This window comes from Calidris pugnax, unplaced genomic scaffold, assembly GCF_001431845.1.
Source record: "Calidris pugnax isolate Ruff unplaced genomic scaffold, ASM143184v1 scaffold49, whole genome shotgun sequence".
Taxonomy (NCBI): Eukaryota; Metazoa; Chordata; class Aves; order Charadriiformes; family Scolopacidae; genus Calidris; species Calidris pugnax.
In genome coordinates this window covers 1,678,807-1,705,086 of record NW_015090798.1, presented here as the reverse complement: position 1 = coordinate 1,705,086, position 26,280 = coordinate 1,678,807, and the positions used below count along the sequence as shown (strand labels likewise).

Here is a 26,280-nt window from a genome sequence, read left to right as displayed (position 1 = left end):
CCTTATCTCTGCCTATAAAAGTGCAAATTATCAGTTCCTCAAAATTCAAGGGAGGAGGGATCTTTTCAATGTCGAGTCAAATGCTTTGTAAGCGCTAAAGCAGTTTTAGAGGCTTAGAAGAGAAATAGGAGGGATACAGTGCTGAGAGTTTTAAAGAAAGAGTTAAGATGATTAGTAACTCATTAGAAGTCCTTGAACACTAGAATTTGTATTCCCTGAGGGAGGAGTGAGGTAAACTTTGTCTGTTGACTGAACAGAGCTTTTTACCTTTCCCGCCCAGAAATGGGCAGAGAACAGCAAGCAGGCACTGGTGTAGCAGTGAGTGTTTACACAGTACATTCTCTTTTTCCCTTGTGGTTTCCAACAACTTGGTGCATGGATATGAACAGGGTAAGATAAGAGACCTGAGCTGGCAGGTCTCTTATCTTGAAGGTCTCTCAAGTGCTTGGTATTGCACGACTCTTGCAACAGTGGCTTGTTCCAAATGACACCTGTGAAATTCTATGTGCTGAGCCATGAGATCTTCCCCGTTAGTTCTCACCTCACACTTTGCCCATCTCCCTGAGCTGGTGTAGATCTCATACGTATATTTGCAGCATGGCTCTGCAGCCCCTTTCTGCTTAATTTTATCATTTCAAATGCAGTTTCAGAAGTTGGAACATCATGGGCAATCTGCCAGCCAGCTGCACTTGGTACATAAGGTCAGGGTGGGGGAGAGACACCAATGAACTGTGCTGAAGCCAAAGCACCCAGCCGTGCTCTGTGCTCAGCAGTTCCACTTCCTTTTAATACTATTGGTCCTTCCCATCACATAAACTCACCTACCAGACCTGTCCCCGGCCCTGTGACAGCAGTCTTGTGTATAAGATAAGAAAAGAAGGCCTAGACTTGGAGTATTCCAGAATAACAACAGTTTTTTCTTGATGGGAAAGAAGATTTATCTTCTTTAGAGTCAGAGAACCCCAGAGTCCTGTAGAGAGCAGGGTCATCCCAGTCAGCTGTGTTCCTCCAAGACAACTCTGACCCTTCTCACCATCTGCCCTCACATCTTTCCTGTCAGTATCATTTTGCTGACGGTGCAGAGTTCTGGGCCTCGTCTCTGAAGATGTTCTTTAAGGGAGTTCAGTTTTCAATACTGTCACTGCCTTTTTGTTTCACAAGATCAGAGGGTGAATTGAACACACCTTCCCTGACATTATTCAGACTCCATTCTCTCAGCATGTAGATCTGTAGCAGAACACTCTTCATCATTCTGTACAAAAGTGGGGAGGATATAATGAATGGCAGAGATGCAGATAAGACATTGTTTTTAAATTGAGTCAGGGAAATCCGTAATACCTGTTTCAGTAAGGAAAAAGGTCCTGTCTCTATAGAAGTTTGAAGTGATAGAGGAGAAGAGGGCAAGTAAGATCCTGATTTCTTGTGGGTACTTGAAGGAGCATTCAGGAGAAATAAAGAATGGAGACGTGAAAATTTATGCATGTGGTTTACTGTTCTGATTTATCGTATAAGAAAGGCAGTTTTTTAGGAATAAATAATGTAAACCATGATAGGAAATAAGAAGGTGGTGTCATTAGTGATTTAATTTCTAAATTCAGTATCAGCTGGATAAAAGAAAAATATTTTCTGAAGGACATATGCTCAGCTTGTACATTTCAGATTCTCTAAGTCTATGGCATGAGGCTGATTTACATACCACTGGAGCATATCCCTGTGAATCTTTAAAGCAATAGCCTTGGACTAGGATAAAACTGGAAGAAGAAAAACCGTTTGACACAATGTTATTTTCCGTTTCTTTCCAGTTTAAATAAAGAAGTAGAAGTTTCTCCTTTCTAAATTGTCCATTTCTGATGCTATTAAATACTACGTTTTTCTCAGAATCCTGTGGACAGTGGCAGACTGGGAAACAGAAACATTTCTTTAATCAGTAATATCTCTGAGCATTAGTAAATACTCACAAGAAAAGCTACTGTAAGATAAAAGGACTGATGTTTAAGCAAGATTGAATTTTCTGAGTGTATGCCAAGATGTTTGAGACCTTTAGATGAAAGGCATCACATTTATTATTATTATTAATGTGGAAGAGAGAGTACAGAGGTTGAAAAGTCATTAAGTCTGATCTGTTCTGTCTAGTTTTGGAAGAATTTTGGCCTATGCCAGAGGTGAAAGGAACAAGCTTACCTTTGAGTTTTCAGCTCCAGAGAGTGTTAAATACAACTTAGTTTTAACCCATGAGGTTTTACTCAACATTCATGTGGAATGAACAACAGTTTTGTCTGAGTGAACATTGCAGTATTGTTCAACGTCTGGACTAGAGCCTCTAGAACAGAACATTAAATATGGTTCAAATTTTTGCTTTTAGTTATGGACAGGCAATTCCCAGCAAAGTCTGTAGGAGCTAATTTGTTTGGGTTTAGGCATCTGTCTTAAGGAATATGTTGCAAACTATTGTACTTCAGCAACTGGAAAATAACCCAGACTAATATTCATTACCTTTTAGCACAAGTTATCTTGAAATTAATGGATGTATATCCTGTTCCACATTTAGGATAATCTCAGACATCTTTTAGATGGTAACACTTGATGAGTGTTCACTTTACAGTGATGCCTACTATATTTCAGGGAATGGCTCCACATGACAAATGTTCTGGCAGCAGAGGCAGTTTATGGGTACGGAAGAGCCAAAAATGTATTTAAACCAGCTCTGTAGGTGAAAGATTTCTATCATGGAACTACACCAAGACCATTTATTTCAGATGACAAAAAAAAGAATACATGTAATAAATGTAGAAGTAATGTCATGCATATTTTAGGATTTGGAAGTGTAGCTTATGGGAACACAACAAGAAATTCTGGAATCAAAGGGTATAGTGAAAAAAATAGAGGAAGATCTAAGTGTAGTCAAAGAGACAAACACAATTCAAGAGAAGGAAATCCTGCAAAAAGCAGGTAAGATGCTCATAAATGTCATTCTGAAGTATTTCCCTTGTTAGTAGTCACTCACACTGGAAATTCTGCAAGTTACTTATGCTATTTGAAATGTAAATTTTTATACCACAGAAATATGGAAACTATGTTGAATTCCCAAAACAAAGCTGTTAATAAGGTAGATGAACTGAAACAACAGATAACACAGCTGCAGCAAATGACTTCTACTAAACAGAGCCAGAATGAGAGCAGCTCTGAAGACCTGCAAGACCTTAAAGAGGTGGTTTGTCTCAAATATTCAAAAGTGTGGCATGCCAAAAGTACTGAAATCAATGCCATTTTTCTTTCAAGATTAATGGATTTGGGATTATTCTCTGGCAGTCAATCCTGTTAAAATTTCCAGATCTCTGGCCTCATCCAGAGAACACTGACTCATGTTCATAACCTAAAGCACGAGTTGCTGCAATGACAGCAAAGAAACTACTGACATCCTTGAGCTAGAACAGGGCAGAGTGTTCAGCTTCTGTAACCATAATGTTACAGAGAACAAGGTCCAAGGCAGGCTTCCTCTATTGAGGTCAAGTGGGAATACTGATTTATTTTTTTTTAAATAAATGACAGCAAAGAAACTACTGACATCCTTGGGCTAGAACAGGGCAGAGTGTTCAACTTCTGTAACCTTAATGTTAAAGACAACAAGGTCCAAGGCAGACTTCCTCTATTGAGGTCAAGTGGGTATACTGATTTATTTTTTTTTAAATATAGAAAACAACTCTTCTGAAAAGCCATGCAGCAGTAATACCAGCAATAAACTCAGTACAAGGAGGAATGGATGTATACTGAGAGTTCCCTCTGTCATTTTAGACCCCCTCACACCCTTTCCTACTTGAGAAGTCTTCTGAAAAGCCATGCAGCAATAATACCAGCAATAAACTCAGTACAACGAGGAATGGATGTATACTAAGAGTTCCCTCTGCAAGTCTCCTTTTAAACAATTGTCCAGCCCCAAATCTTGTCTGTATTTTTTGGTTCTCCTACAACATTGTTGTGCTAGTACTCTGGAAAATTAGACCTAATATCAGAGACATAAGAAAAACCAAGTTGTCCCTTGTACTTCTTCACAGAACTAAGGTGGTTCTTGAAGCAGCCTGCATGGTTGGGAGTTACACACCCAAACTCAAACCAGAGCAGCAACCCACCCCCCCTCCCCGATTCTTAGACTACAGAAGAGGCATAAGGCCCTAAATCACCACAGTTCTACATTGTTAATTAAAATAAAGCCAGTATTTTTCAATGGAATATATCCACTTAAATAGTGTGTTCACTACAAAATAGACTGTTGTGACCCCAGAATTCTTTCTTGGTGTTGTCATATTATAGCTAGTGTGTTTTATAGACTATGAAAAGTGTACCTATTTAAAAAGAAGGTCTGAATAAAAGACACAGAGAACTTGCTTTATAAAGGCAAGCATCAGGTCCATAAGGAAAAGATTTGTCTGAAGGAATAGCTGTTAAAAAGACTGGAAGATCTTGTAATGAAGTATACAAAGGAAATCAAGCCGGTCTAAAACTTCATGGAAGCTGAAAGAAAAAAATGTAGAAGGTAGGAATGTTCTTCTATTTATAGATGCTCTAATTCATCTGGTTTTAATCTTATTGGTCACAGTGACATCATTTGAATTATCCTCACTGGAGGCACTTTGAATTAACATAAAACGTAAGGATTTTCTTGCTACGGTTTTAGTGGGGGAAAAAAAAAAGGAAAAAAAAATTCAAACTGATGTATTTCTGTGAAAAGCTCCACAGGCAGGAAGGTGAATTTAGCCTTGATGTGATAAACTGCCTTCTTAGCAACACAGCTTTGCATGTGACAGTTGGAGTGATTAATATAAGGTCCCTCCTGAAGAAAAATGTGTTGTAGGTGTATTCCAATTTCTGATTTAAATTTCCACGGGTTGCTGCTGTGAAATACTGAGATACATTGATTTAATAAAAATTATGTATTGTTTAGGCAGAGGATCTAATTCTGCAAAGTGTTGGTAAATGGATTCAGAGTGCAGTTGTTACCAATGAAATGATGACTGGTTCCAAGCAAATACATGCATATGTATGTCTTTACTGAGCTTTAGTCAGGAAGAGCGCTTATCTTCTCATGGTTCCAGACGGGTTGCCTGAGCAATACCTTCTCTCAATGTGTTTTAAGTGGCTGAGCTGTAATTTTTGTTCTCAGTGTGCATTAGCAGTAATTGGCATAAGAGATTCTTCACAGAATTTTGCTTTCATGAGAACTGTTTTCTGTGGCTGAATACTTTGGCTTCAGGAAATTTTCAATCTGTAATGTTTCTGTGCAGTAGGAACCTAAATGTGAGCTGAAATCTATTCAAATGGAGGAAAACCTTGACACACGTTTTAAGCACATGCTTTAATGCTTAGTGAAGCTTACAACTCGGTGCATGCCCAAGTGATCTGCCAGATTTGGACATAAACTAAGGAGGAATTTAATTCTGTTTCCTAATGTACTGATGTGGTCAGACACCTTCAAGACAAAAAAAAGTGATAAGAGCAGTTTTTAGAATCGGACCATGAGGTCAAGTGTTGTTTAGAGCCCTCTTGGTGCTGAGAATGTACTTCTGCCCATTTTTCCCAGTTTTAATGCACCATACCTTTCCAAGTTCAGCATTTACTTGTGTATAATCAAATGTCTTGCTTACAAGTTGTGAAGTCATAAAAAGCATGCAGCTCCTATCACTACATGTTGAGCTTCTAGAGTTGAGCTTCTACATAGTACCTTCTAGATTTTGGAGACTGGGAATTGTGTTAAGTGCTTGTCAGGAGAATTAATTTCTGCCTATGAAACTGCTGGAGTTTATACATTTATGCAATCTCATTTTTCAAAAGGGAACCTGTGTAAGTAAATTATTTTGTCTGATTGTGAAAGTGCTCACATTTGATCAGTATGTGAAGATGCAGTGCTTCAAGGTACACAGGTACACTGTCAAATGGAAGCCTTATGAAAGGACTCTGCCTTTTATATAATGTATTCTTTTATGTCAGTAAGTTTGTACAGGTATATTTAAAATGACTTTTACTGCCTCACTGGGATTTTCCTTATGGATTCTGTAAGATAGTGCTTCATTTGATTCCCTTTTCTACTAATTGCCCTTTAATTAGTTATCTGGTTATTTATATGGTCAATGTATGTTTATGGTTTTTTAGGTCTTGTGGGTGACTCTTGCATACTAAATTGTTTTTGAACACTAACAGCACCCAAGGCAAAACAGTCTGACTCTTCGTGCTGTACAGTTTTCCACCTCAGGGAAGCTTTCAGTAGATTAGGATTATGTGAGCTGTATTGTCTAACACTAGTATTAGAAAGAACCGAACTGTTAATACTTCTTTGATTAAATAATACATGAGTAACATTAAAAAAGACAGCAGCATGTATTGTGTAAACAGTAGCACGTGTAAACTGCTCTATTATCTAGATTAACATACAAGAAATGTTCTCTTTTTCATGCTGCATGTTTTGTCCCAGCTATTGCATGCTTTGTTCTATTTTTTCTTTTTTTTTTCTTTTTTTTATTTTTTTTTTAACTGTAGGAACTCCAGGCACAGCTGGAGGAATTTAAAAGAAAATCTGAGTGTGAACTTAAGCAACTAGAGAAAGAGAAAGAAGTCCTAACTGGGAAGCTTCAGAACTCTTCACTTGAGGTAAACTGGGCATAAATGTAACCCAGTAATAAAAGGGCTCTTCATTTTTCCTCTCATCTGAGATATTTTTTATTAGATTTTAATCATATTTGTTGTGACTATCATTTAAGAAAATATGCAAGGACTCTAGAGAGAAATAACAGAAATTACTGCTCCCGAACTTCTATGAAGATTTTTACAAGCCTATTTATTTTGATAAATTTCATATATAACTCTTTGGATATATACTAAGGCTTTTTGGTGAGGAGTTTGGCTATATCAGGGATGGATGCTGACTCTGACTGTTTGTATACAGGGCTAAGTGAGATTAGAATCTTCCATACAGCTCTTGTTGACTTTCTGATTAATTTGTGAGTGTGTGTAGAGATGTAAAAGGGCCTGCTTGCTTGCTCCCTTAAGCAAGAGAATTGAATGAAAAAAGGTCGAATAGATCAGTGTTTCTGTTCTGCCTGCTTAAAGGTAAGGGAGTTAACTGAAGCAGATTGGAATGTGCAACAATTTAGTATTTATTAGTAGTTAGGTATGCCTCCCTCTGTTTCAAGATCAAGAACAAAATAGAGAAAGCATTGTGACTCCAAAGTAACGTTGAGGATGTCATAGCTTGTGTACTGTTCCCTGCTCTGGTTACACCTAAGTCATAAAGCAAATCTACGGACATGGATTAATCTGGAAATAAATACCTGGGATGTGTTAGTATGAGGTTATCCACCTGTATCAGCTCTAATGTATAGTCAGTTGCAGGCCAAGTGTTGCAAATTTTCCAGATTAGTACATCTGCCAAAATATTTATACAGGAAAGTATCATTATTTGAAAAGTTATAATGGATTAGATAAATAATTCTCTGCCAAAACAAAAGCAGAACCCCTATAAAGCAATATTTACCCAGGTAAACACTGCACCTTTAAAATTTCTGACAGCTGTGAATACACCTTTTCTTCCTCTCTGGTGTTCCCTTTTTGTAGTGTTCAGTTCTTTTCGGCAAATGCTATTTGTTTTAATATGTTATGTACAGGATAGTTACTTTTTTTTCAGTGTGATCATGTGAAGTTTTTGCCTGTGAACATTTTGATGCTTTTATCTCATGGATAAGCTATAAAACAACTGCTTTAACAGAACTAAAATCAGTGCCCTAGTGAAAAGTTCTGATGATGTGCTACATTTATTTTTCTACCCCAAGTATATCATTGCATTTGGTACCTTTTCCAGAACAATGAAATGATTTGTGATTGTCTCTTCTGGGAGATTAGGGGTAGAAGGACATATTTTCACCATGCAAATTTGTCGTTCATTTCTTTTTTTTTTTTATTTTTCCATGCCCATCCAGATTTTAAGGCTGCAATATTCTATTAAACAAAATGAGGATATTCCCAAAATTTCTTCAGTCTAGTTCAAGACAAAGTAATGAACGACAGGAATTAGGTAGTCTATACTCTGGAACTACTGAATTACAGATAGTGATGTTGTTCTAAGTGGCTGTCTATAACTTCCATTGCTTTATATCTTCCCTGATTCTAACCAGTTTCACTTCCAGCAAGTTCAGTGGGAGCTTGCGTGGCAACCGCTCCGCAAAAATTGAAGACCTAGATCTTTCTCAGCTGGTATTTTTAGGTTCTGAGTGGCCATAATAAGCTCTTTTTGAGTGTTTGAAGACACAAAAAGGATAGATAGGCTCATCAGGGGGCTAAGCAAGGTGTTGCCACCCCCCTGCTCTCCTACCTGTTTCAACTTTCCCTCATACCATTACTACTGCTTGGTGTGGCATGTTCCAGCAATCGGGGCATGTGTTGTGGTAATTTACTTGTAACACCTGGTTTTTCTCCTATGCATGCTGTACTAGCTGTACTAGCATTGAGTGCAGCATGGTCTTCTCCCTTTCATTTCTCCTTTAAAACAGATTTATACATTCTGGTATCACACAGTTGCATTCTCACATTCCATCCATTTCCCACTCTTAGAAATACAGAATTTAAGTGTAGCTCTTAATGTTCTTAAAGTTCTGGCTAAATCATGTTTTCAGGTTTCATTACACACTTCTGCATGCCACTGTTTTCTAGAGGTTCTTCTCTGAGAGAATTTCAGGTCAATCCAACCTGTGCTGACCTGCACAGAGTGACTTCTTTGCACCTAATGCAAAACATGGGTTCCCAGAAATTAGTCGTGTTTATTCTTTTCCAATTTCCCCTAAACATACGTTTTTTCTATTCAAATATCTTAGTCCATTCAAAGCTGAAAACTTAGCATAATATTCTGGTGTCCCTGGGTAGTGCCTGAAAGTTGTACTGGTTTGAGGTGCGAGGGGAAGAGATGGAAGGGAGGAGCAGTGGCACACTGTATGTGCACACAGGTGGTGTAGTCCATTGAAAAGTCTCGAAAAAATCAAAAGGCTTACGACATAAAGCAATTATTCTTCAGGTTTTGCAGGTAGAAGAAGTAAGGCAGTGAGTCATCAAATTGCTTTTCTTGAAATCACACATTCAGGATGGAAAAATAGGAAACAAACCTGTGTTTCCTAACTGCTAGTCTTTTCATATCGTGACATCATGGTAAATGCAAGGGTTGGTGGGAAATTATTGTCACTATAAATATAAATAAATAATATAAAATAGTATTTATCATGCCATATGGTATGTTCACAACACCATGGTAAGTATAAACAGATACACTAAGAAACATTTTGGTGTATCTTAGAGTCTAGCAGTGCTCCCCCAAAGAAGGAAATGCTCCCTCTGAAGAGAAATTTTGCATTTCTCTTGGTACACTATAAGTTGCTTTCTGAAATAATTACTTGGCAGTATTACCAGGGAAGTGAATTACTTTCAACTAACAATACTTTCCTTCTATAAATATGTGAATATTCACAGCCAAGAAACCGCCATTTACTAGACAACATTATGTTTCACTGAGGGCACGATTCCCAGCTGGGAACCTTTGCAATGGCTCAGCCCAGAGCTTCCGCCTCAAAGGTTAGGCAATGTGCTGTTATTAATCCAGTTCTAACCTGGATACCATTTCAGATCTAAAAATAGCTTCCTTGGCTGCATAAGACACATTTTGGGTTGGGCTGACATAGCTAGAGCACTACGCAGAGTAGACAGAATTGTGATAATTTCATCTCTCTAGGGATGCACTTCGATGTGGCATGATTTCTGTATTAATGAAATTTTTCTGGGTGAAGAAATTGGTTTCACACCTGTTTGGTCCTTTGGAAGGAAGGATGTGAAGATTCCGTGTGGGTCAAATGCTAATTCATTAGAGTCCTCCAGTCCCTTGCTTTTGCACTGCAGATCTCTTCAACGTGTTAAAGGGACTATTCTGGAATTGGAAGGTACATAAAAGAGAAGCGTAGGCATCACCTTGTCGTGATGCATTTTTGAATGATGCTGGCACAGCAGCACCCAGAGCCCTGATGATTCTTGGAGGCACCACCACACAGCAGCAGCAGAGGTGTGTCTGATAAGTTCATACCTGTCCCTCTGGTCAGGAATTGCCATAAGTTGAGGAAGGCAGATAACTGTGAACTTAACTGAAGTAACTGTGGAATAAGCCTAAAGGCAACAGTAAAATATAATTTCATTATTTTGTTGTTACTTCTTATGCCATGTTACTGTTTAGATGTAATAGCAGCATGGTATGAATAAAACCCTGTAGCATTTGGGTGCCTTATTTTGACTCTGAACAAATTCTCAATTGTGCTGACTCTTCTATAATACATCAAAAGGCAGTTTAAAGTCTTTTATATAAATTCATCCCCTAGCAATGCATTGAGAAACTCGGATCTTTCTACTTAAAAGATACAGGAAGTCAAAATATTCCCTCTGATTCCAACTTTAGATCTTGCCTCTGAGATTTCACACTTCTTACATATGATAAATAAAAGAAGGGAAGAGCAGACATAAGATCAAGATTCAAGAATTCATAGTGCTTTCAAGCACAGTGAATTAAAATAATCAAAGCAAGAAGTCAAATGGGGGAGCCAACTGTGAGGGCACGCACAGCCTTATACATGCCCAGTATGCTTTAAAAGTCTGAGAGGTACTTCTTCAAAAGAATCAAGCCATCCTTCACAAGAGAAGAACTGTAATTATGGTTAGAAAAAAATGGAACTTAAAAGACTTTTGAAATATTTCGAAACTTACCTGTCATCTTCTAGTAATAGTTGTTCATTTTTTCTTTACTTGGAAGACAGTGGTAGGCAAAATCAGCTGTCATAAGAAAGGGCAAGTGCAAACATAACTCTGAAATTTGAAAAGAATTCATCAGAGCCTAGGAAAGTACTGTTGCCTAGAGTTTATACTGTGGATAGCTATTAGTTGCATCTTTAAGCCCACTTTAGGCAATTCTGGTGGATAAAAGTGAATGAATAATGGTTTTAGAGGTACAGTTTTTTCAAGAAGTTTTGTTTTGCAGTAGAAAGACATTATAAAACACAAAATCATACAGTGTTGCTGGTTTGTTAACAGTAAAGGGAGCCAAATAGATTCTGGACTGATGTGAGTTGGCATAGTTTCATTGCTTTAAATGTTGCTTTACTGATTTAAACAAATTGAGGGTCTGGCTATCTGTTTTGAAGTAATGAAACATAATAAAATGCCTGGCACTGCAAAATATTCCAGAGAAGAATTTGCACTGGTGTACTTGACAGCCTTTTTAATTGAAAGACAGGAGGAGGACACCTGATGGGATGGAAATGTTTGTTTCTTGACCTCTAATATGTTAGAAGTAGCAGGATTCATGAGAGAGAGTGTTTTTGTATGCATGATATATTTGTTTAGGTCTTTTTCTCTAAATCGCTGCCAAATAATGAAATACTTTTTCATCTGATTTCTTACTGCATTATGTTCTTTGTTGCTACCAATTTGCTGCTTAGTCTGTGTCCAGTCTTATGTTTCATGTTAGTAGTGCTTTGAACCAATAATCATCTGTTAAAAGAGTCTGGAAGGTTAATAACGTTGTGACCATAGCTGAAGTTTATAAATGTCTCTTTTCATGTTCCCTACCTAGAAGAATATTGAATTCACAAAAGAAATATTCTGAGCAACATTTTTCCTGTTTCCAATTTTTCTGTTAGAAAATGTACAGCCTGCTTTTCTGGCACATCCATTTTACTCACTGGTTTATTTTCAGGAAGCCCAGAAAAAAATGCATGCTTGAGTATAGTAATGCTAATGAATATTACATCAGCTGATACAGGGGACTGTACAGCATTGTTTCACAATTAAATTTAAGTACCTAAAAGCTTCAGTGTTTCCTCTCTTTATAGAGGACAACATTGGCTTGAGTTCAGTAGATATTAAGACAAAATAAATGTTTCACCTGTAACCAGAAGTCTAAGTACCCCTTTTGGTTAAATCTTATGATTTACCACTTGTTTTTTTTAAAAAAAAAAACAACAAAAAAACAAAATTGCAGCAGCTCTGGAAACAAAGGTATAGTTGGCAAGTGCCTCTAGCATCTGCATGTTCTTGGAATGTATCCAGGCCACAGATAGATCCCATCACAGACACACATTAAAGACAATTAATGTTTTTCATTAAGAATAATATTTAGCAATTATTCATCACTAGTTTGTTCAGATAGTTTTCTTTGTGTTTAATTGGTTGACACAATGGAAGAAGCCAAGAAACAACTGGATGATTAGTTAAGTTAAACTCAGTTTGGGACAGCTAAAGCTAGGTGCTCTTTCAAATTTATTACATCAATTTGGTTGGATGGCTTCAGTGAAATTCAAATGTACCGTGTTGGTTTGAAATTGCTTAAGAAGCGTTAAAACTAATCTTCTTCATTTTCTGGCACTTAAAAGAGAACAAAATAAAACACTTGATTCGCAAAACACTGGGTGAAGGAATGCTTGTATTCTTATCTACCCTTAAAAGAGAACAAAATAAAACACTTGATTTGTGAAACGCTGGGGAAAGAATGCTTGTATTCTTATCTACTAACCTAGCATTCCCATGCTGTGTGGGAGACTTGGGCTTGGTTTATTTTGGTGGTTTTTATCTTCTGTCAGTTTTCTCACCATTTAAAGAGTCCCCTTTTCACTGGGTTCTAGGATAAAACAAGGTAAGCTACAGTGGGTCAGTTGTTGCCGCTTCTTCACTTGTATGTTCAGTTGTCATTGGACAACGTAGGCCTGTATCACTTGGGTAAGTGCCGCAGTCACCTTTCTATGCACACACACCTACTCTCTTGTTCTCCTGGTTTTTCTGTCCCTCCATGCTTCTTTTTTCCTTATCACACCCAAAGCAGAGCCATCGCTGCCATCGCTTCTTCCCCTGTGTTCTGTTAATGAAGTCATTCGTCTCCTTGCAAGTGATGAAGTAATTTAAGCTTTAAAAACATTGAATTCAGTCTGGAGGAAATATTTTACTTTTTCATTTTGATATGTGCATTCAAAAATGCTTCCTTTGGTTTATTATTCACTAAAAGCTTTATTGGTTGCTTGGTTCGCCACCAAGAAAGAGGTTCAACTGCCCAAGCTGGTAGCATTGCCAAAGAGTCTTTTAACAAGGGTCATCAGTGCTTGCAGATTTCTGTCGTGTCTAAATTACAGATACTGTTGTAGATCTCAGAACAAGTGAAACATCAGTAATAGAGCTGAGGAACTTTGAAGTTCAAACATAGCACACTGCCCAATCTGGTAAAGGAAATCCACCCTAATTATAATAGTAGTATAGGCTTTTGTGAGCAAGCTGTTGGAAGTGGTTCAAAGGGAAACTGAAGTACAAGATCAGTGATGATCAGTAATGACCACCACCAGTTAATTAGCGAAAAAGAACCTGACTTGTGGATTTGAAGGAGAAACTCTATTTAAATGGAAGGAACAAAGTATACTGACTTTGTATAGGAACAGCAGTTCAGCAGCCAAAAACCTACGCAAAAATGGAACAGTAATTCTTGTAGCTGCTTACAGAACTACAGAAACCAGATTTAGTAAAGGGAAGGTATGTCCTTCTTAAGATGTGTGTCTCCAAGTAATAGGCTTTGAGTTATCTCCACAGTGCATGTAGTCCATGTTTCACATGAATAACACACAGAAAGAATACATCTTCATCTGATATTCTGTGAACACAAACTTTTTACTTAAAATTAGAAACTAAAACCAGACCAAATAGAGCAAGTTTTTACAATGTTTTCAGGCCCTTCTTTAGTTGCTCTGTAGAAAAAAACAATTAAAGTAAGACAAATTGATTGAGTAGAAATAATCCTTTCTAAGCTGTGAGTGTCTCAAAAGAAAAAAACGGTTCACATTCATTTTTCTTTTTTAATATCATGATTCATTTTTGGGACATAAAGACTTGTATAAATTCTAGAGAGAAGGGAACAGATGCCAAAAAATGGTAAAAGCAGAAATTGTGACTAAAATTTAAGACAAGTCAAGCTACGATGTCGTTGAAGGTTGTGGTCATAAAGTGGGGGTACAGGATGTCCTTTCTCCAAAAAGAGTTGAAACCCAGGGGACCGATACAAGCTCTGTGGTTTGCACACTTTGAGCCCTCAGAGCACAGTTCTGTGCTGGGAACCTACAAGAATAGTAGAGGCTTACAGAGTACTTGGATAAGAGCTGTGATCCATCTGGGAATGGAGAAGGGCCTCAGGAGAGGGAAAGGAGAGGGCACGTCCTTTGGAGGAGAGAAGCCAGCATGGTCAACCAGTGTGAGAAAGAACAGAGCCATGAGCTAGCAAGAGCCATCATCAGAAAGGATTCCTGTCATTTGGAGAGACCTGGCACAGCCCATTAGTATCTCCTTTTGTAATGTAATACCAAATATACCAGAAGGTGCTATGAGAATGAAACGTGGAAGGATATAGACACCTTAGCCCACTTAATAGATCTTCCTCCAGCTTTTGTGGTGCTGCATCAGACAGAACCACCAGTGTGCAGTTGAAGTTACATGCAACTATTTAGCTAAATAAAGCTAGAGTGCTTCCTCAGCTAACAAACTCTCTGCAGTGTGCATGGGAAAAAATTTAAGGCAACACTTAAAAAGAGAAAAAAGACATATATTAGTGTAGGGGAAAGAACAGGATGAACTCACAGGTTATAATCTGTATCATATCCAGTTTGCAGGTATGTGCATCATTTGACTCATTTATAGTCACATGAAATTCTAAGGAAGCTAACTGCTTCCTTTCATAGTTTGAATTCTGTTTCTCTAAGGCTGGAAAGTACAAATATATAAAAATTGGAAAGCAGACCATCCTCTTTCACATGCTCCCAAAAAGATAGGCAAGAGACATAGAGATTTTGCAGGAGGAGCAAAAAAGCAGACTTGGAAGCCCAGAAACAGCAGCAGAAATGCTAATTTGCTGTACTAATTATGCATGCTCCTTCTACGCAGAAGGTAGTTTTTCAAGATTTCATAGCTCTGATGTTTGGAATGGCAAATTTAAGAAGAAGAGCAAATACAAATCTGTACTGAAAGTTTAGAAAACCTACCAATAGGAAAGAGAACAGTCCCTTCCTTCCCCACCAAAAAAAACCCCCACCAAGTTATTCTTCTAAAGGGGTGTATTTTGTTACTTTTGTGTCAGCCATTATAGACATGTCTACTGTATTTAGTAATTTATTTAAGAGGGGTGAGAAAATAAAACAAATCTGAAGCATGATGTGCAGAATTCTTGTTTCCATGGGTTCTTATCTACTGCTTTCTATAAACGGACTCTGCAGTGTTACATCTCTGGGCTGACCATTTTGTTACTTTTGTGTCAGCCATTATAGAAATGTCTACTGTATTTAGTGATTTAGCTAAGAGGGGAGAGAAAATAAAACAAATCTGCTTTCTATAAATGGACTCTGCAGTGTTATGTCTCCGGGCTGACAATAAGAACAGCCTTAGGCCTTGCCTCCTGGTTTGTGCCATAATTATTGTGTGAATTGAACTCTGGATTCTACGTGTGAGATGGAGAGGATTTGAAAAGAAATAACTTAAGAAATGTACTTAAGGGGCAACGGACAGTATTTGCAAAAGGGATGTCATTTTTCCCTGAAAAAAAAGGGCTCCTTGCATGAAACAAGCATCTTGCTATTTTTCATAGAGCAACACAAATTCATAAAATGTGCTCAAATTTACATAATTCCTCTCCATTGTGAATGCAGCCATTAATCCTATCCTGCTGACTTACTTTTCTGGAAGGTGGCTCAGCTGAAGCAAATATTAGACCAACAAGCAAATAATTTCAAGGAGTCACTGAAGAAACATAATCTACAGTCCAACAAAGAAAAAGAGAAGCTTTTGCAGGATCTTCAAAACACCATTAAAGAGAACCAGAATGTTAAACTGCAGCTGGAGGCATCACATCAAAAAGTCTTAAAAATGTTGGAGAAAAGCAAAAACCAGGAACTCAAGGTCAGTTTGCAACATACTATTGTAAAAAGAAAAATCATATTTGTAGGATAAACTATATTAACTAGAGCTGATTATCAAAACTCTGTTATCTCCGGATATCTTAATGATGGGTTGCCATTATTGCACATAATTAGTTAACTCTGTGACTTTGAAACTTCATCATCTTCAGGTTGGTTTTTTTTTTAGAATTTTAACATTTGAACTTATACCACAGTGTGACTGAAATAGTTTCATAAAATAATATAGCCTACCCTCTACATTTAGACTGTGACTAATACAAGCTGGGGTCTTGCTTTAGAAATACAAGGGAATTCCTGAGTGTATTATGAACAGAATTCAGTTTATTGTTTTTTAATCCATTATTAATTTATGCATAAATACTTTAAAAGAAGTATAATAGACATATATAATGTTGTGTATTGCCTTAGCTACCTCCAATAATCAGTTCTGTAAGTGGATAACCAAAGCTTTTCAAGGTTCAAGTGGATTTATTTCAGTGATAAAATGTTAATGCAATATATTGAGGTTCTAAAGAATGTTGCTGTTTGAGGGGGAAAAAAAAAAAACAAACTTGAAAAATCTACATGTGATTGTGACATGGAGTTCAGATGTCCCTATTGATATTGCACACTTTAGTGAAAACCTCCTTATAAAACAGATGTAGTAAAACCATCCTAAGTAGAATTGAATGTCTGGCTTATATATCCAGAATAAAACCCCAGCTTTAACAAAACCAAGCTGAAGGCAGTAAGCTGTAAAAAAAGAAAATTGAGGATAGGAGTTTGCTTTCAGAAGCACTACGGAACAACTGCTCCATCATTTACAGCCTATCAGCAGCACGGCCAAGAACGATACAAGAAAAGCCTTCATCTGACACACTGTGATAACTAATGATACACAGGGTCAAGTCTGGGAGGCTTTGTATGTTGAATAATAAAACATCTTTCTAGTGTCAAATAGTGCAAAGACGTCAGTGTTAATATTTCATTATGTGGAAGAAATCTGGTAGACAGTATTGTGATAATTTATCTTGTCCTATTAATTTTTGTTTTTTAACTTCAGCTCATTTTTATTATTGTGTTGATGAATTGTCATGTAAAGTGGTGATGAAAATAACAGAAGTATAATAGACATGTATAATGTTGTGTATTGCCTTAGATACCTCCAATAATCAATTCTGTAAGTGGATAACCAAAGCTTTTCAAGGTTCAAGTGGATTTATTTCAGTGATAAAATGTTAATGCAATATATTGAGGTTCTAAAGAATGTTGCTGTTTGAGGGGGAAAAAAAAAAAACAAACTTGAAAAATCGGATTTATTTCAGTGATAAAATGTTAATGCAGTATATCGAGGTTCTAAAGAATGTTGCTCTTTGAGGGGAAAAAAAAACAACCACCAACTTGAAAAATGTACATGTGATTGTGACATGGAGTTCAGATGTCCCTATTGATATTGCACACTTTAGTGAAAACCTCCTTATAAAACAGATGTAGTAAAACCATCCTAAGTAGAATTGAATGTCTGGCTTATATATCCAGAATAAAACCCCAGCTTTAACAAAACCAAGCTGAAGGCAGTAAGCTGTAAAAAAGAAAATTGAGGATAGGAGTTTGCTTTCAGAAGCACTACAGAACAACTGCTCCATCATTTACAGGCTATCAGCAGCACGGCCAAGAACGATACAAGAAAAGCCTTCATCTGACACACTGTGATAACTAATGATACACAGGGTCAAGTCTGGGAGGCTTTGTATGTTGAATAATAAAACATCTTTCTAGTGTCAAATAGTGCAAAGACATCATGTTACTATTTCATGATGTACAAGAAATCTGGTAGACAATATTGTGATAATTTATCTTGTCCTATTAATTTTTGTTTTTTAACTTCAGCTCATTTTTATTATTGTATTGATGAAGTGTCATGTAAAGTGGTGATGAAAATAGAAGTTCTACAATGAAAGATCAGATTCATCCTGGCATTACGAGCAAAACAACAAGGTGATAAATAGGCTCCAACTACTTTGTTTTTTTGGGGTGTGTCTTTTGCTTACAGGAGGCAGAAGAGCGTTTGAAAAAGGAGTTTAATGAGACTTTCAAGATCCAACATCAGTCTCACAGGCTGGAAATACAGACCTTGGAAGAGAAAGCAAAGAAAGAATTACATGATGAACTGGAGCAGATACAGAAACAGCAAACCCTGTTACTAGGTATAATGTCTCATGTCGTGCACAGCTCCTACTGCTTGATGACGTGCTAAGAAGCACTGACTTTCCTCCCATTCATTTTCTTTCCCATTTTCTGGGAACTCGGGTCTTTGCCAATCTCCTTTTCCATACCCTGCAATTTCAGCAATGCACATTTACTATTCTTTGTTAACCTACCTCTCAGCTGTCAGCAGCAGATCGTTGCTAGTGAGTGGTACAGTGTACAACATTCAAGTATGCATTATCAGGTATATTAAATTGGAACACTGTAGTTAGTGTATATGGCTTTCCTCTTTTTTTCTATGATGTGAAGAATTGTTATATGTGGTTCAAGTCTGTTCTGTTGAGTTCAGCGGCGGTGATCAGTTGCTCCTTACGTATTGTTTAGTTAGTTTAGAAAGTTCCCTAAACCGTTCAGAACTAAACAGAACACTACATTAGGAGGACCTGTAATATCTCCAGGTTTGAATTCTGGTTATTAAAGCTCATCTATAAAAGGTTTTTTAATTAAAGAAAGAATAATTTGAAAGTACTTGAAGTATGAACTGAATGATCTTCTTGGGTTTTTCTTTCAGTAATTCGAATTTGCTAGAAAGATTTGTTGCTCTCTGAAGTTTCTATGTTCAATAGATAAACTCTGTTTTTCTTCAAGAAATATTGTAGGGAGACAATAGAGATAAAAGCTTCTTTCTCCTTGTACTTGATCCATTCCAAAACTTGTTCCCAATATACAGTATATGACAGATCTGCTGACATGTCATACTTCTCTAACGCAACCAGAGCTCTCCTCAGTCTGCCTTATAGCTCTCTAGAAGACATCAGTGGACTTAACAGGGAAGCTGAGGGGTGCTCCAGTCACATTCAAGGTTAGAAGAAGCAATTACAGTGATTTAGTCTGCAGAACAACTGCCATGGAATTACCTCTCTAATTCCAATGTTGAATCATTGCTGTTGTAGCTCCGTATCGTCCTACTATTGCTCAACTGAGTTATTTCTCTAGTAGTAGGAGGCCTGTCTTATACCAGAGTGATTATTGTACTTAATGGTGAAGGAGTTGAGGCAGAAACAAGATGTAATGTATCAGTCTTAAGCTGCATTGTCTGTACCTACCTCCCCGATCCAGCTGGCCTCTGGCTGCCTTAATGATTGTGTGATTGTTACTAGGCTCTCTGAGGATGGAACTCTCTGAGCAACAAACATCGTGCACTAATCTCAAGAAACAAATAGAAGAACTGCAAATGGAGCTGAGGAGTGTGAGGACACTAAAGAAGCAACAGGCAAGAATCCAGTTCCTACTTTGTTACCATGTTGTGTTTTGCAAAAGCAATAATACCAAATTTCTCTCTTCAGAGATCATAAAAGTGTACAGTCTCTTACAGAAACAGAATGGATTTCCTTCCTTTATGTCCCACTTTAAAATGTTAGTATTGTTTATCATCTTTTCTCTATGAGCAGGCTTTTTTTTCCATTTAAGGATCAGAATCTACAAGTAAATGAATGAATGTTAAAATAGAATTAATGTTATGAAAGCTGCAAAATATATTCGGGAATTTTTGATCACAGATTTTGTCTTGCACATGGAATTGCACGTATATAATTGAAAAATCAGTTCAAAAAAATTTCATGCACACAATTCCAGTGAGATCTTCATGTTAAATAATAAGCTGTGAATAACTAAATTTGGCCTTTTTCTTAGGAAGGAAGTAGCCAGAGCCAGATCAGATCTCTTCATGATGAACTGGAAAAATGTCAGAGTGAAATTTCCGAACTCAAGAAAGAGAATTTACTTTTGAAGGACACAATGGAGCTACTCAGTGCTGAGGTGGAGACACAGAAGCAAGAAGCTGCACAGCTTCAGGATAGAGAGAAACAGCACAGAAGGTTTGCCCTAAAGTCACACTTTCAAGTGCTATCTATAGAGTTAATAATGCCAGCATCAGAGGTGTTCTAAATTATTTCAGTTCTAAGTGATTTCAGCTTCTCTCTAAAGTACTAATTTTAGAGATTTTTTCTCTCCTGCCATAATAAAAGCATTTGAGGTAATTGTTCTTTATATGCCACAGAGCAATATGTCCGGTGTAGCCCCACAGGAGTGACCTGAGAAAATCTGCATAATGTCAGCCTTTGAAAGGCACTGGAAGTCATAAACATATTCTCAACTCCCCCAAGAGCTATTAAAAAAAAAAGTAAAAGTCTCTGAGAATAAAATATCAGGTTTTTATACATACTGTCTGTAGCTGGAACCAATGTGTTTTTAAGTCTAAAGGGGACACTTGAGAAGGCCATATGTGCTTTGCTCCCCTTTGCACTGGAGGAGCAGGAGCAGTGACAGCAGACACGGTCCCTCTGGGCTGATGGAAGCCTGGAGCTGGAGTGTGCTGTCAGGGCACAGAAGGCCAAGCTGACTTGTAGCCTTGGCTCTTGCCTACAAAGTGGAACCCATCCTCTTAGCGTAGCCACAGACCCGGAGCACGTGTTGCATTGCAGTAATAGCAGTCTTCCTGTTTGCATGCAGAAGTAGTGCAGGACTTACCTTTTCCAGGGGAGACAAGACTGGGGTTCACTGTACAGTGCATTTGTATGGCTGTTGAATCCTTGAAATTTCTGGATGATCATACTTAATACATTCTCTTTGCGGAGAGATTGAGGGATCTGGTGCATGGGTACCTTTCATTTCTGCAGTGATGTAGAACGTATGCCTCTAACTACTCAAGCTGTATACCTGAAGCATTTCTGAAGAGTATACCCTTAAAGGAATCTTTAAAATTATGTCTTGTATAGTCTAGAGGAAAGCACTCAAGGGATGCAGTGTCCCTCAGCAGACTGTCAGAGTGGCCAGACTAATTCCGCTGCTCTCTACCAGTCAGTAGGTATTTAAAGAATAAGAAAGAAACTTTTTTTCTTTTTTTTTTTTTTCCCCTTGCACTCTTCGGAGAGTTACTTGAAAGTGACTTTCATTTCAAGCTTTTGAAGCAAGATCAACAGAAAGAATTGCAAACCAGAGAGTTTCATCAGTGCCCTCCAGCTACCTTGAAGGAATTCAGAGCCTCTGTTCATGAAGAGAGGAATTATTCACATGTCAGTGATGAGGTCTAAAAGGCCTCAAATGCTAAAGCTGCTGGGCTGGAGGATAATCTTTACAGGGGATAGACGGTGTAGCTCTACTACAGTAAGCATTTGAGAGGGAAGCATTAATGGAAATTACGTAAGGAGAAATCCTTCAAATAACAGGAGGTAGAACCAAAGAGCTCAGATGGTCCTAGGCACCTGATACAGGCTCCTCTGAAATTAACCCATGGAAGATCTGGAACATTATCTCCCAGCTCTTATTTTGCTTTTGCAGGACAAATAATTTGCATAGGGGAATAGTTAAACTGGTGAGTGCATACAAATAACAGGTTTTTTCTGTTACTTTAATAACAGTGATCTTGTCTTATGCTATATAGTTGTTTCTGGTTTAAAGGTTAGAGTGGCTTGTTATTTGCATGTGCCAATTTTTTGTAACCAATTATTTAAAATCACTATTCTTGCTGTTACCAAGTAAGTAAAACCAGTAATCTGCTTGAAGTAGTCATTCCCATTTCCATTCTTTTGACTTGTGTGAATTCAACCTCCAGTAGAGAAACCTTTTGCAAGGAGTAGGATAAGAGCAGACAATGGGTTTTTTTATGGGAAGAGAGTACAAGTCCCAGAATGACTATTCTGAAGGAAAGCTTTTATTCTACCCCTGAAGACCTATTTCAAGGATTCTGCTCCCATTTTTACTCTTATTCTTCTGCTTCTTATTTTGTGCCAAATCAATCATTCCCATGGTTGTGCTCTAATTTCAAATAATTTCAAGGGCAGAATCCTTTCATGGGCCTTTTGGCCTTTCCTGAAGCAATTCAGAAACAAGAAAAAGGGCCTTAGAAATACATTTAAAAAAAAAAAGGAAAAAAAATATAAGCTGAATATCTTTTGTGAAAATTAAAATTGTTAATTTGCTGATGTCTTCAATAGATGGCTATTGATTTTGGTGTTGGTATCAGAAAGCAATGTTAGGACTAGGCTTGAAAAAATATTAGGCAATTTTTAGTTTTCAATTGGTGGTGTTAATCAAATAGTGCTATCTTTCAAAATACATTGTCTGTTAAAGACAAATGCTGTAGTTAAAGGCATTGTTACAACAGTTCTTACCTTCACTTTTTTAAAAAATGTATTTTTCGGATGGTGGTAGGCGGTAGGTGGTAGTAGTAAATGTTTCTGTTTACCTTCACTTTTAAAAAATGTATTTTTCGGATGGTGGTAGGTGGTAGTATTAAATGTTTCTGGTGCCATGATGTAATGAAATATAGCATCAGAGCCTCATATTAAAATTCCAGAGATTTCAAAATAATTTTGCTTAATGCAAGTGAGTTCCTATGGTACTTTATTGTCATGTTTGACCGTTAAGATTGATGTACAAACCAACCACAGACAGGATATCAACAGCATCATTATATAGAATAGACCCTCCATTTCCTGAAGGCTGAACATCACGTACTTCTCCAAATCACTTTCCTCGGTGTTAGCGGGGTCTGCTTCTGATTGCAACTGAAGAGTCCAAGTCAAATCAGTAAGCAGAAGCCCAGTGCTGTGCCCAATTAATGAGCTTTGTAGTCAACGAGAGACCTCAAAACTGTGTGCTTTGATCAGCGACAATAAACTAGTATTAAAACGTAAGAATTCAGACATCTTTTAATACCCATGAAAAGCTACTGGTAGAAGACCTCAATGTCAAGCATAAAAAAGAACTGGACGTACTGAAACAAGATCACTGGAAGGAGAGTGAAAATATATTATCTGATTTCAGCAGCACTTAGGCACATCTCCAAGCAGAGATTTTCTCCTTAGAAACTAAGTAATTTAAATAAACTCTGGCCCATAATGGCAATGAGTTCTGTTTGAAATTATTATTCTTAGTATGTGTCATTTTTTTATTACTCATAGGTAGAATATTATAAGCACTGAAATGGAAGTGTATAGGTATTTCCTTTGCAAGCACTGAAAGACACAGTTATATCGTAATAAATGCTGAATATTGTTTAATGTAAAGCACTATACATAAAATTTTACAATGCCAAACTCGAATCTGTACTTAGCATCTTGTAATTTGATTGCAAAGTGTAAAATCATCTTTGTCACAGATGACACCAGAGGCCTCGATCCATGATCTTGTACTTCATTTTGTTCAGCAGAGCAGCTTCTTGCTCATTCTCACTCCCTTGCAAATTTTGCAGGACAGCCCCCACTAACTCATGTCAATAAATGCACTTTGCAGCCCCCTGTGGAGGTGAGTAGTTCTGTAATGCTTCAGACTGCACAGGAGAAGCCCCTCAGAAATAATCTCTGTGGTTACATATACCACAGAGATTGTCCTTTTATCCCAACTGTGTGGCATACTCAGAAATAATCTCTGTGGTTACATATACCCCTTGTCCTTTTCTCTTATCCCAGCTGTGTGGCTCCAGAAGAGAGACCTACTTGCATGTAAGCAGGTCTCAAACCTTTCAGATGCTAAGATTTATCTTTTTATCTAAACTCTGAGGTACACAAAATGGGAGGGGGAGGTCCTCTCAAAAATGTTTACCCTCAACAAAAAAAAAAAAACCAAAGTGGTGGTTTGTATTCTGTAATACATTTATCAGTAGGGCAGGTGAACTTCATAGCGCTTGGTTTCTTAAGCAGCAAAATTCATGAACTGGGCTGATGAAATACTGACTTCTTTTCTGATGGGTCAATCAAATGTATGTTTCCACACCATCTCTGAGAAGGTGTAAGTTCTCATTTGAATCTTTTCCTCTGATTAAGGCATTTAAAGAGCTGAACTGGCAACTAGAGGTTTTGACTTAGAGGGATCACTAAAGCAGGATGTATATCCAAGCCTTTCTTTTCATGAAAGTTATAGGAATTTAGTATTTCTGAGGCCTTTATCAAATATGGTTGGGATTAGCCTGTGGATTCTAGAGTTATTGAGCCAGAAAAGAGAACAAATAGATGAATACAGACATGCATAGGAACTGTGACACAGCCTTTTCTTTCTTTAGGAAACTAGACTAGCAATGTGATGTGGAAGCTTGTTAGTCTTTTACAGCGGGGGCTTCATTTTATGCTGGACAGCTGTTGTGAGTTAAACACCTTGGTGGCAATTCATCTTGGAACTCCACAACATTCTGTACTTATATGTAATCCATATACAGATCCCTGTTTTGAAAAACAATGCTGTTTTATCAGAAAGAACTGACTATGTCCCTGTATTTTAGGCTTGGAATTTAGGGCAGAGGGCAACCCAAGTATCTATTGAACCTGGTCTGAGGAAGATTTTTCCGCTCTGCATTTTCTTTGGTACAGACTTAAAGAACTAGAAGAAAAGTCAAGAAAGTGGGAGTCCAGATCAGAAGATACACACCTTATAAGCTGTCTGCAAGACAAATTAAGTGAGAAAGAAGAAATTATCAAGCAGCTGGTGGTAAGATTTCCTTATATATATATATATATATTATATATATCTTTTTTTTTTTTATCTTTTGGAAGGCTCTATTCAGTGTTTCACACATTGCTTCACACTGATCCTTTCTATTCTGGAATATTTTAATAAATATATGTTTCCATACCAACTTCCAACAAATAGATGTCTCCATACACATGACTTTTCTTTCCTCTCAGGAAGGAAGAAAATTTCAGCATTCACTTCTAGCCAACACTGAATCTTACAGGAATCGATCATTTTCTTTCAACCCCAATACGGGCTGCTTGACTCCTTCCATGAAGGTAAGATGGGCAATATGATTAAAATCGCAAATCATGATGTTTTATTGTTATTTGAATCATACAGGTGATCAGGACAATAAAGGTCCTATTAATTTTTTATAGTTATGTTATTCAGTAGAATTCTTTCCAGTAAGACAACCTATAGTCAGTTGTTGAGTAGAACTTAAATTCAGTAGAAATATATATGCACATAGATTCAAGTGTTTAAGCAAATAGAAAACACTACAACTCCAAAGACCTCAGTCTTCCACTGGGTTAAGCACAGCTGTTGCTTGAGATTTGGGAACTGCTATTTGGGATATTGCATGCATCCAGGAAAATTATTAATTGTGTTTGGGCTGCTCAGGATTTGTCCTTTATCATTCCAGCCCCTCTATATGATACTGTCTATAAATATTCATGGAAAGAAGGGAGGTCAGGTTGGTGGAAAGCACCTAACTGAGCTCTGCAAAGCTGTCAGCTTTGATGTATCTAAAACCTCAGGGTCAAATACTCGAGTTGTTTTAATTGGACTGCCTAATCCATGGATCCTCACAGCATACCCTGAGAATTTATACCTATAGGAAAAGATGAGAAACTTCATTTTTGGGTGCTCCTCACAAGGTATCTATGAATGAGGTATTGTTGAGGTTTTACAGTATAAAGTGTGAAAAAAAATAATGTGTGTGTGCGTGTAATTAATTTTTCTGTTACAATAAAAAGCAGCAGAAGAAAACGGCTGAGGTGCCCAGTCGTGTTGTCAGTGTGCCAAATTTAGCTGCCTACGCAAAGAGCTTTTTGAGCTGCGATTTGAGATCCAAAAGAAATGCTCCTCAAATAACCAAATCTACGAGCTTAGACCGGAGTCCTGGCGGCCTCAGCGTGGGCTCTCCATCAGCACAGTCCTCAGACAGCAGCACTGCCACAAGGTATTTGTCCGTTTTGCAGTGACTTGTAAGATGATACATGGTTTTCAGAATCTTGTAGGCAATTCAAACACATTAGGCATTGGGAAATAAACAATGACACAAGGTTCCTGTTGTGCAGTGAACTCCATGTCTTCAATTCTCTGCAGAGAGACCCAGAACTTTACTGCAGAAGTAGGCTATAATCACTGCCCAGCAGAGATTAGGATTGCAAAAAAAAAAAGAGAGGAGTTGCAAGTATTTAATTAAGAACGTGGTGAATGGTGAACGTGGCTGTTTAAAACTGCAGGCCCGTATCAGTGGTTCTGTTAAGGATGTGTTTTTCTTCTTACTTCTGTTTCCTCACTTTGCACTTGGTGGATGTAGATTGCATATTTTCCTGTTAGGAGATATTTG

The 26,280-nt window shown here is 37.5% G+C and overlaps 1 protein-coding gene across 4 annotated transcripts in view; it reads left to right on the top strand.

Moving 5' to 3' along the window:
- Positions 1-26,041, top strand: part of LOC106885160 (protein FAM184B-like) — a 52,837-nt gene extending 26,796 nt beyond the window's left edge. For 2 of the 4 annotated variants that reach the window (XM_014937100.1, XM_014937097.1), the window contains exons 3-10: positions 6,529-6,639; positions 15,775-15,987; positions 18,040-18,193; positions 19,355-19,467; positions 19,887-20,071; positions 24,560-24,677; positions 24,875-24,979; positions 25,682-26,041. In XM_014937100.1, the coding sequence (XP_014792586.1) occupies positions 6,529-6,639; positions 15,775-15,987; positions 18,040-18,193; positions 19,355-19,467; positions 19,887-20,071; positions 24,560-24,677; positions 24,875-24,979; positions 25,682-25,909 (1,227 nt within the window). In that variant the 3' untranslated portion in view covers positions 25,910-26,041. The remainder of the gene's footprint in view (positions 1-6,528; positions 6,640-15,774; positions 15,988-18,039; positions 18,194-19,354; positions 19,468-19,886; positions 20,072-24,559; positions 24,678-24,874; positions 24,980-25,681) is intronic. The other 2 variants (XM_014937098.1, XM_014937099.1) reach the window with 2 other exon arrangements.
- The last annotated feature ends 239 nt before the right edge of the window (positions 26,042-26,280 follow it).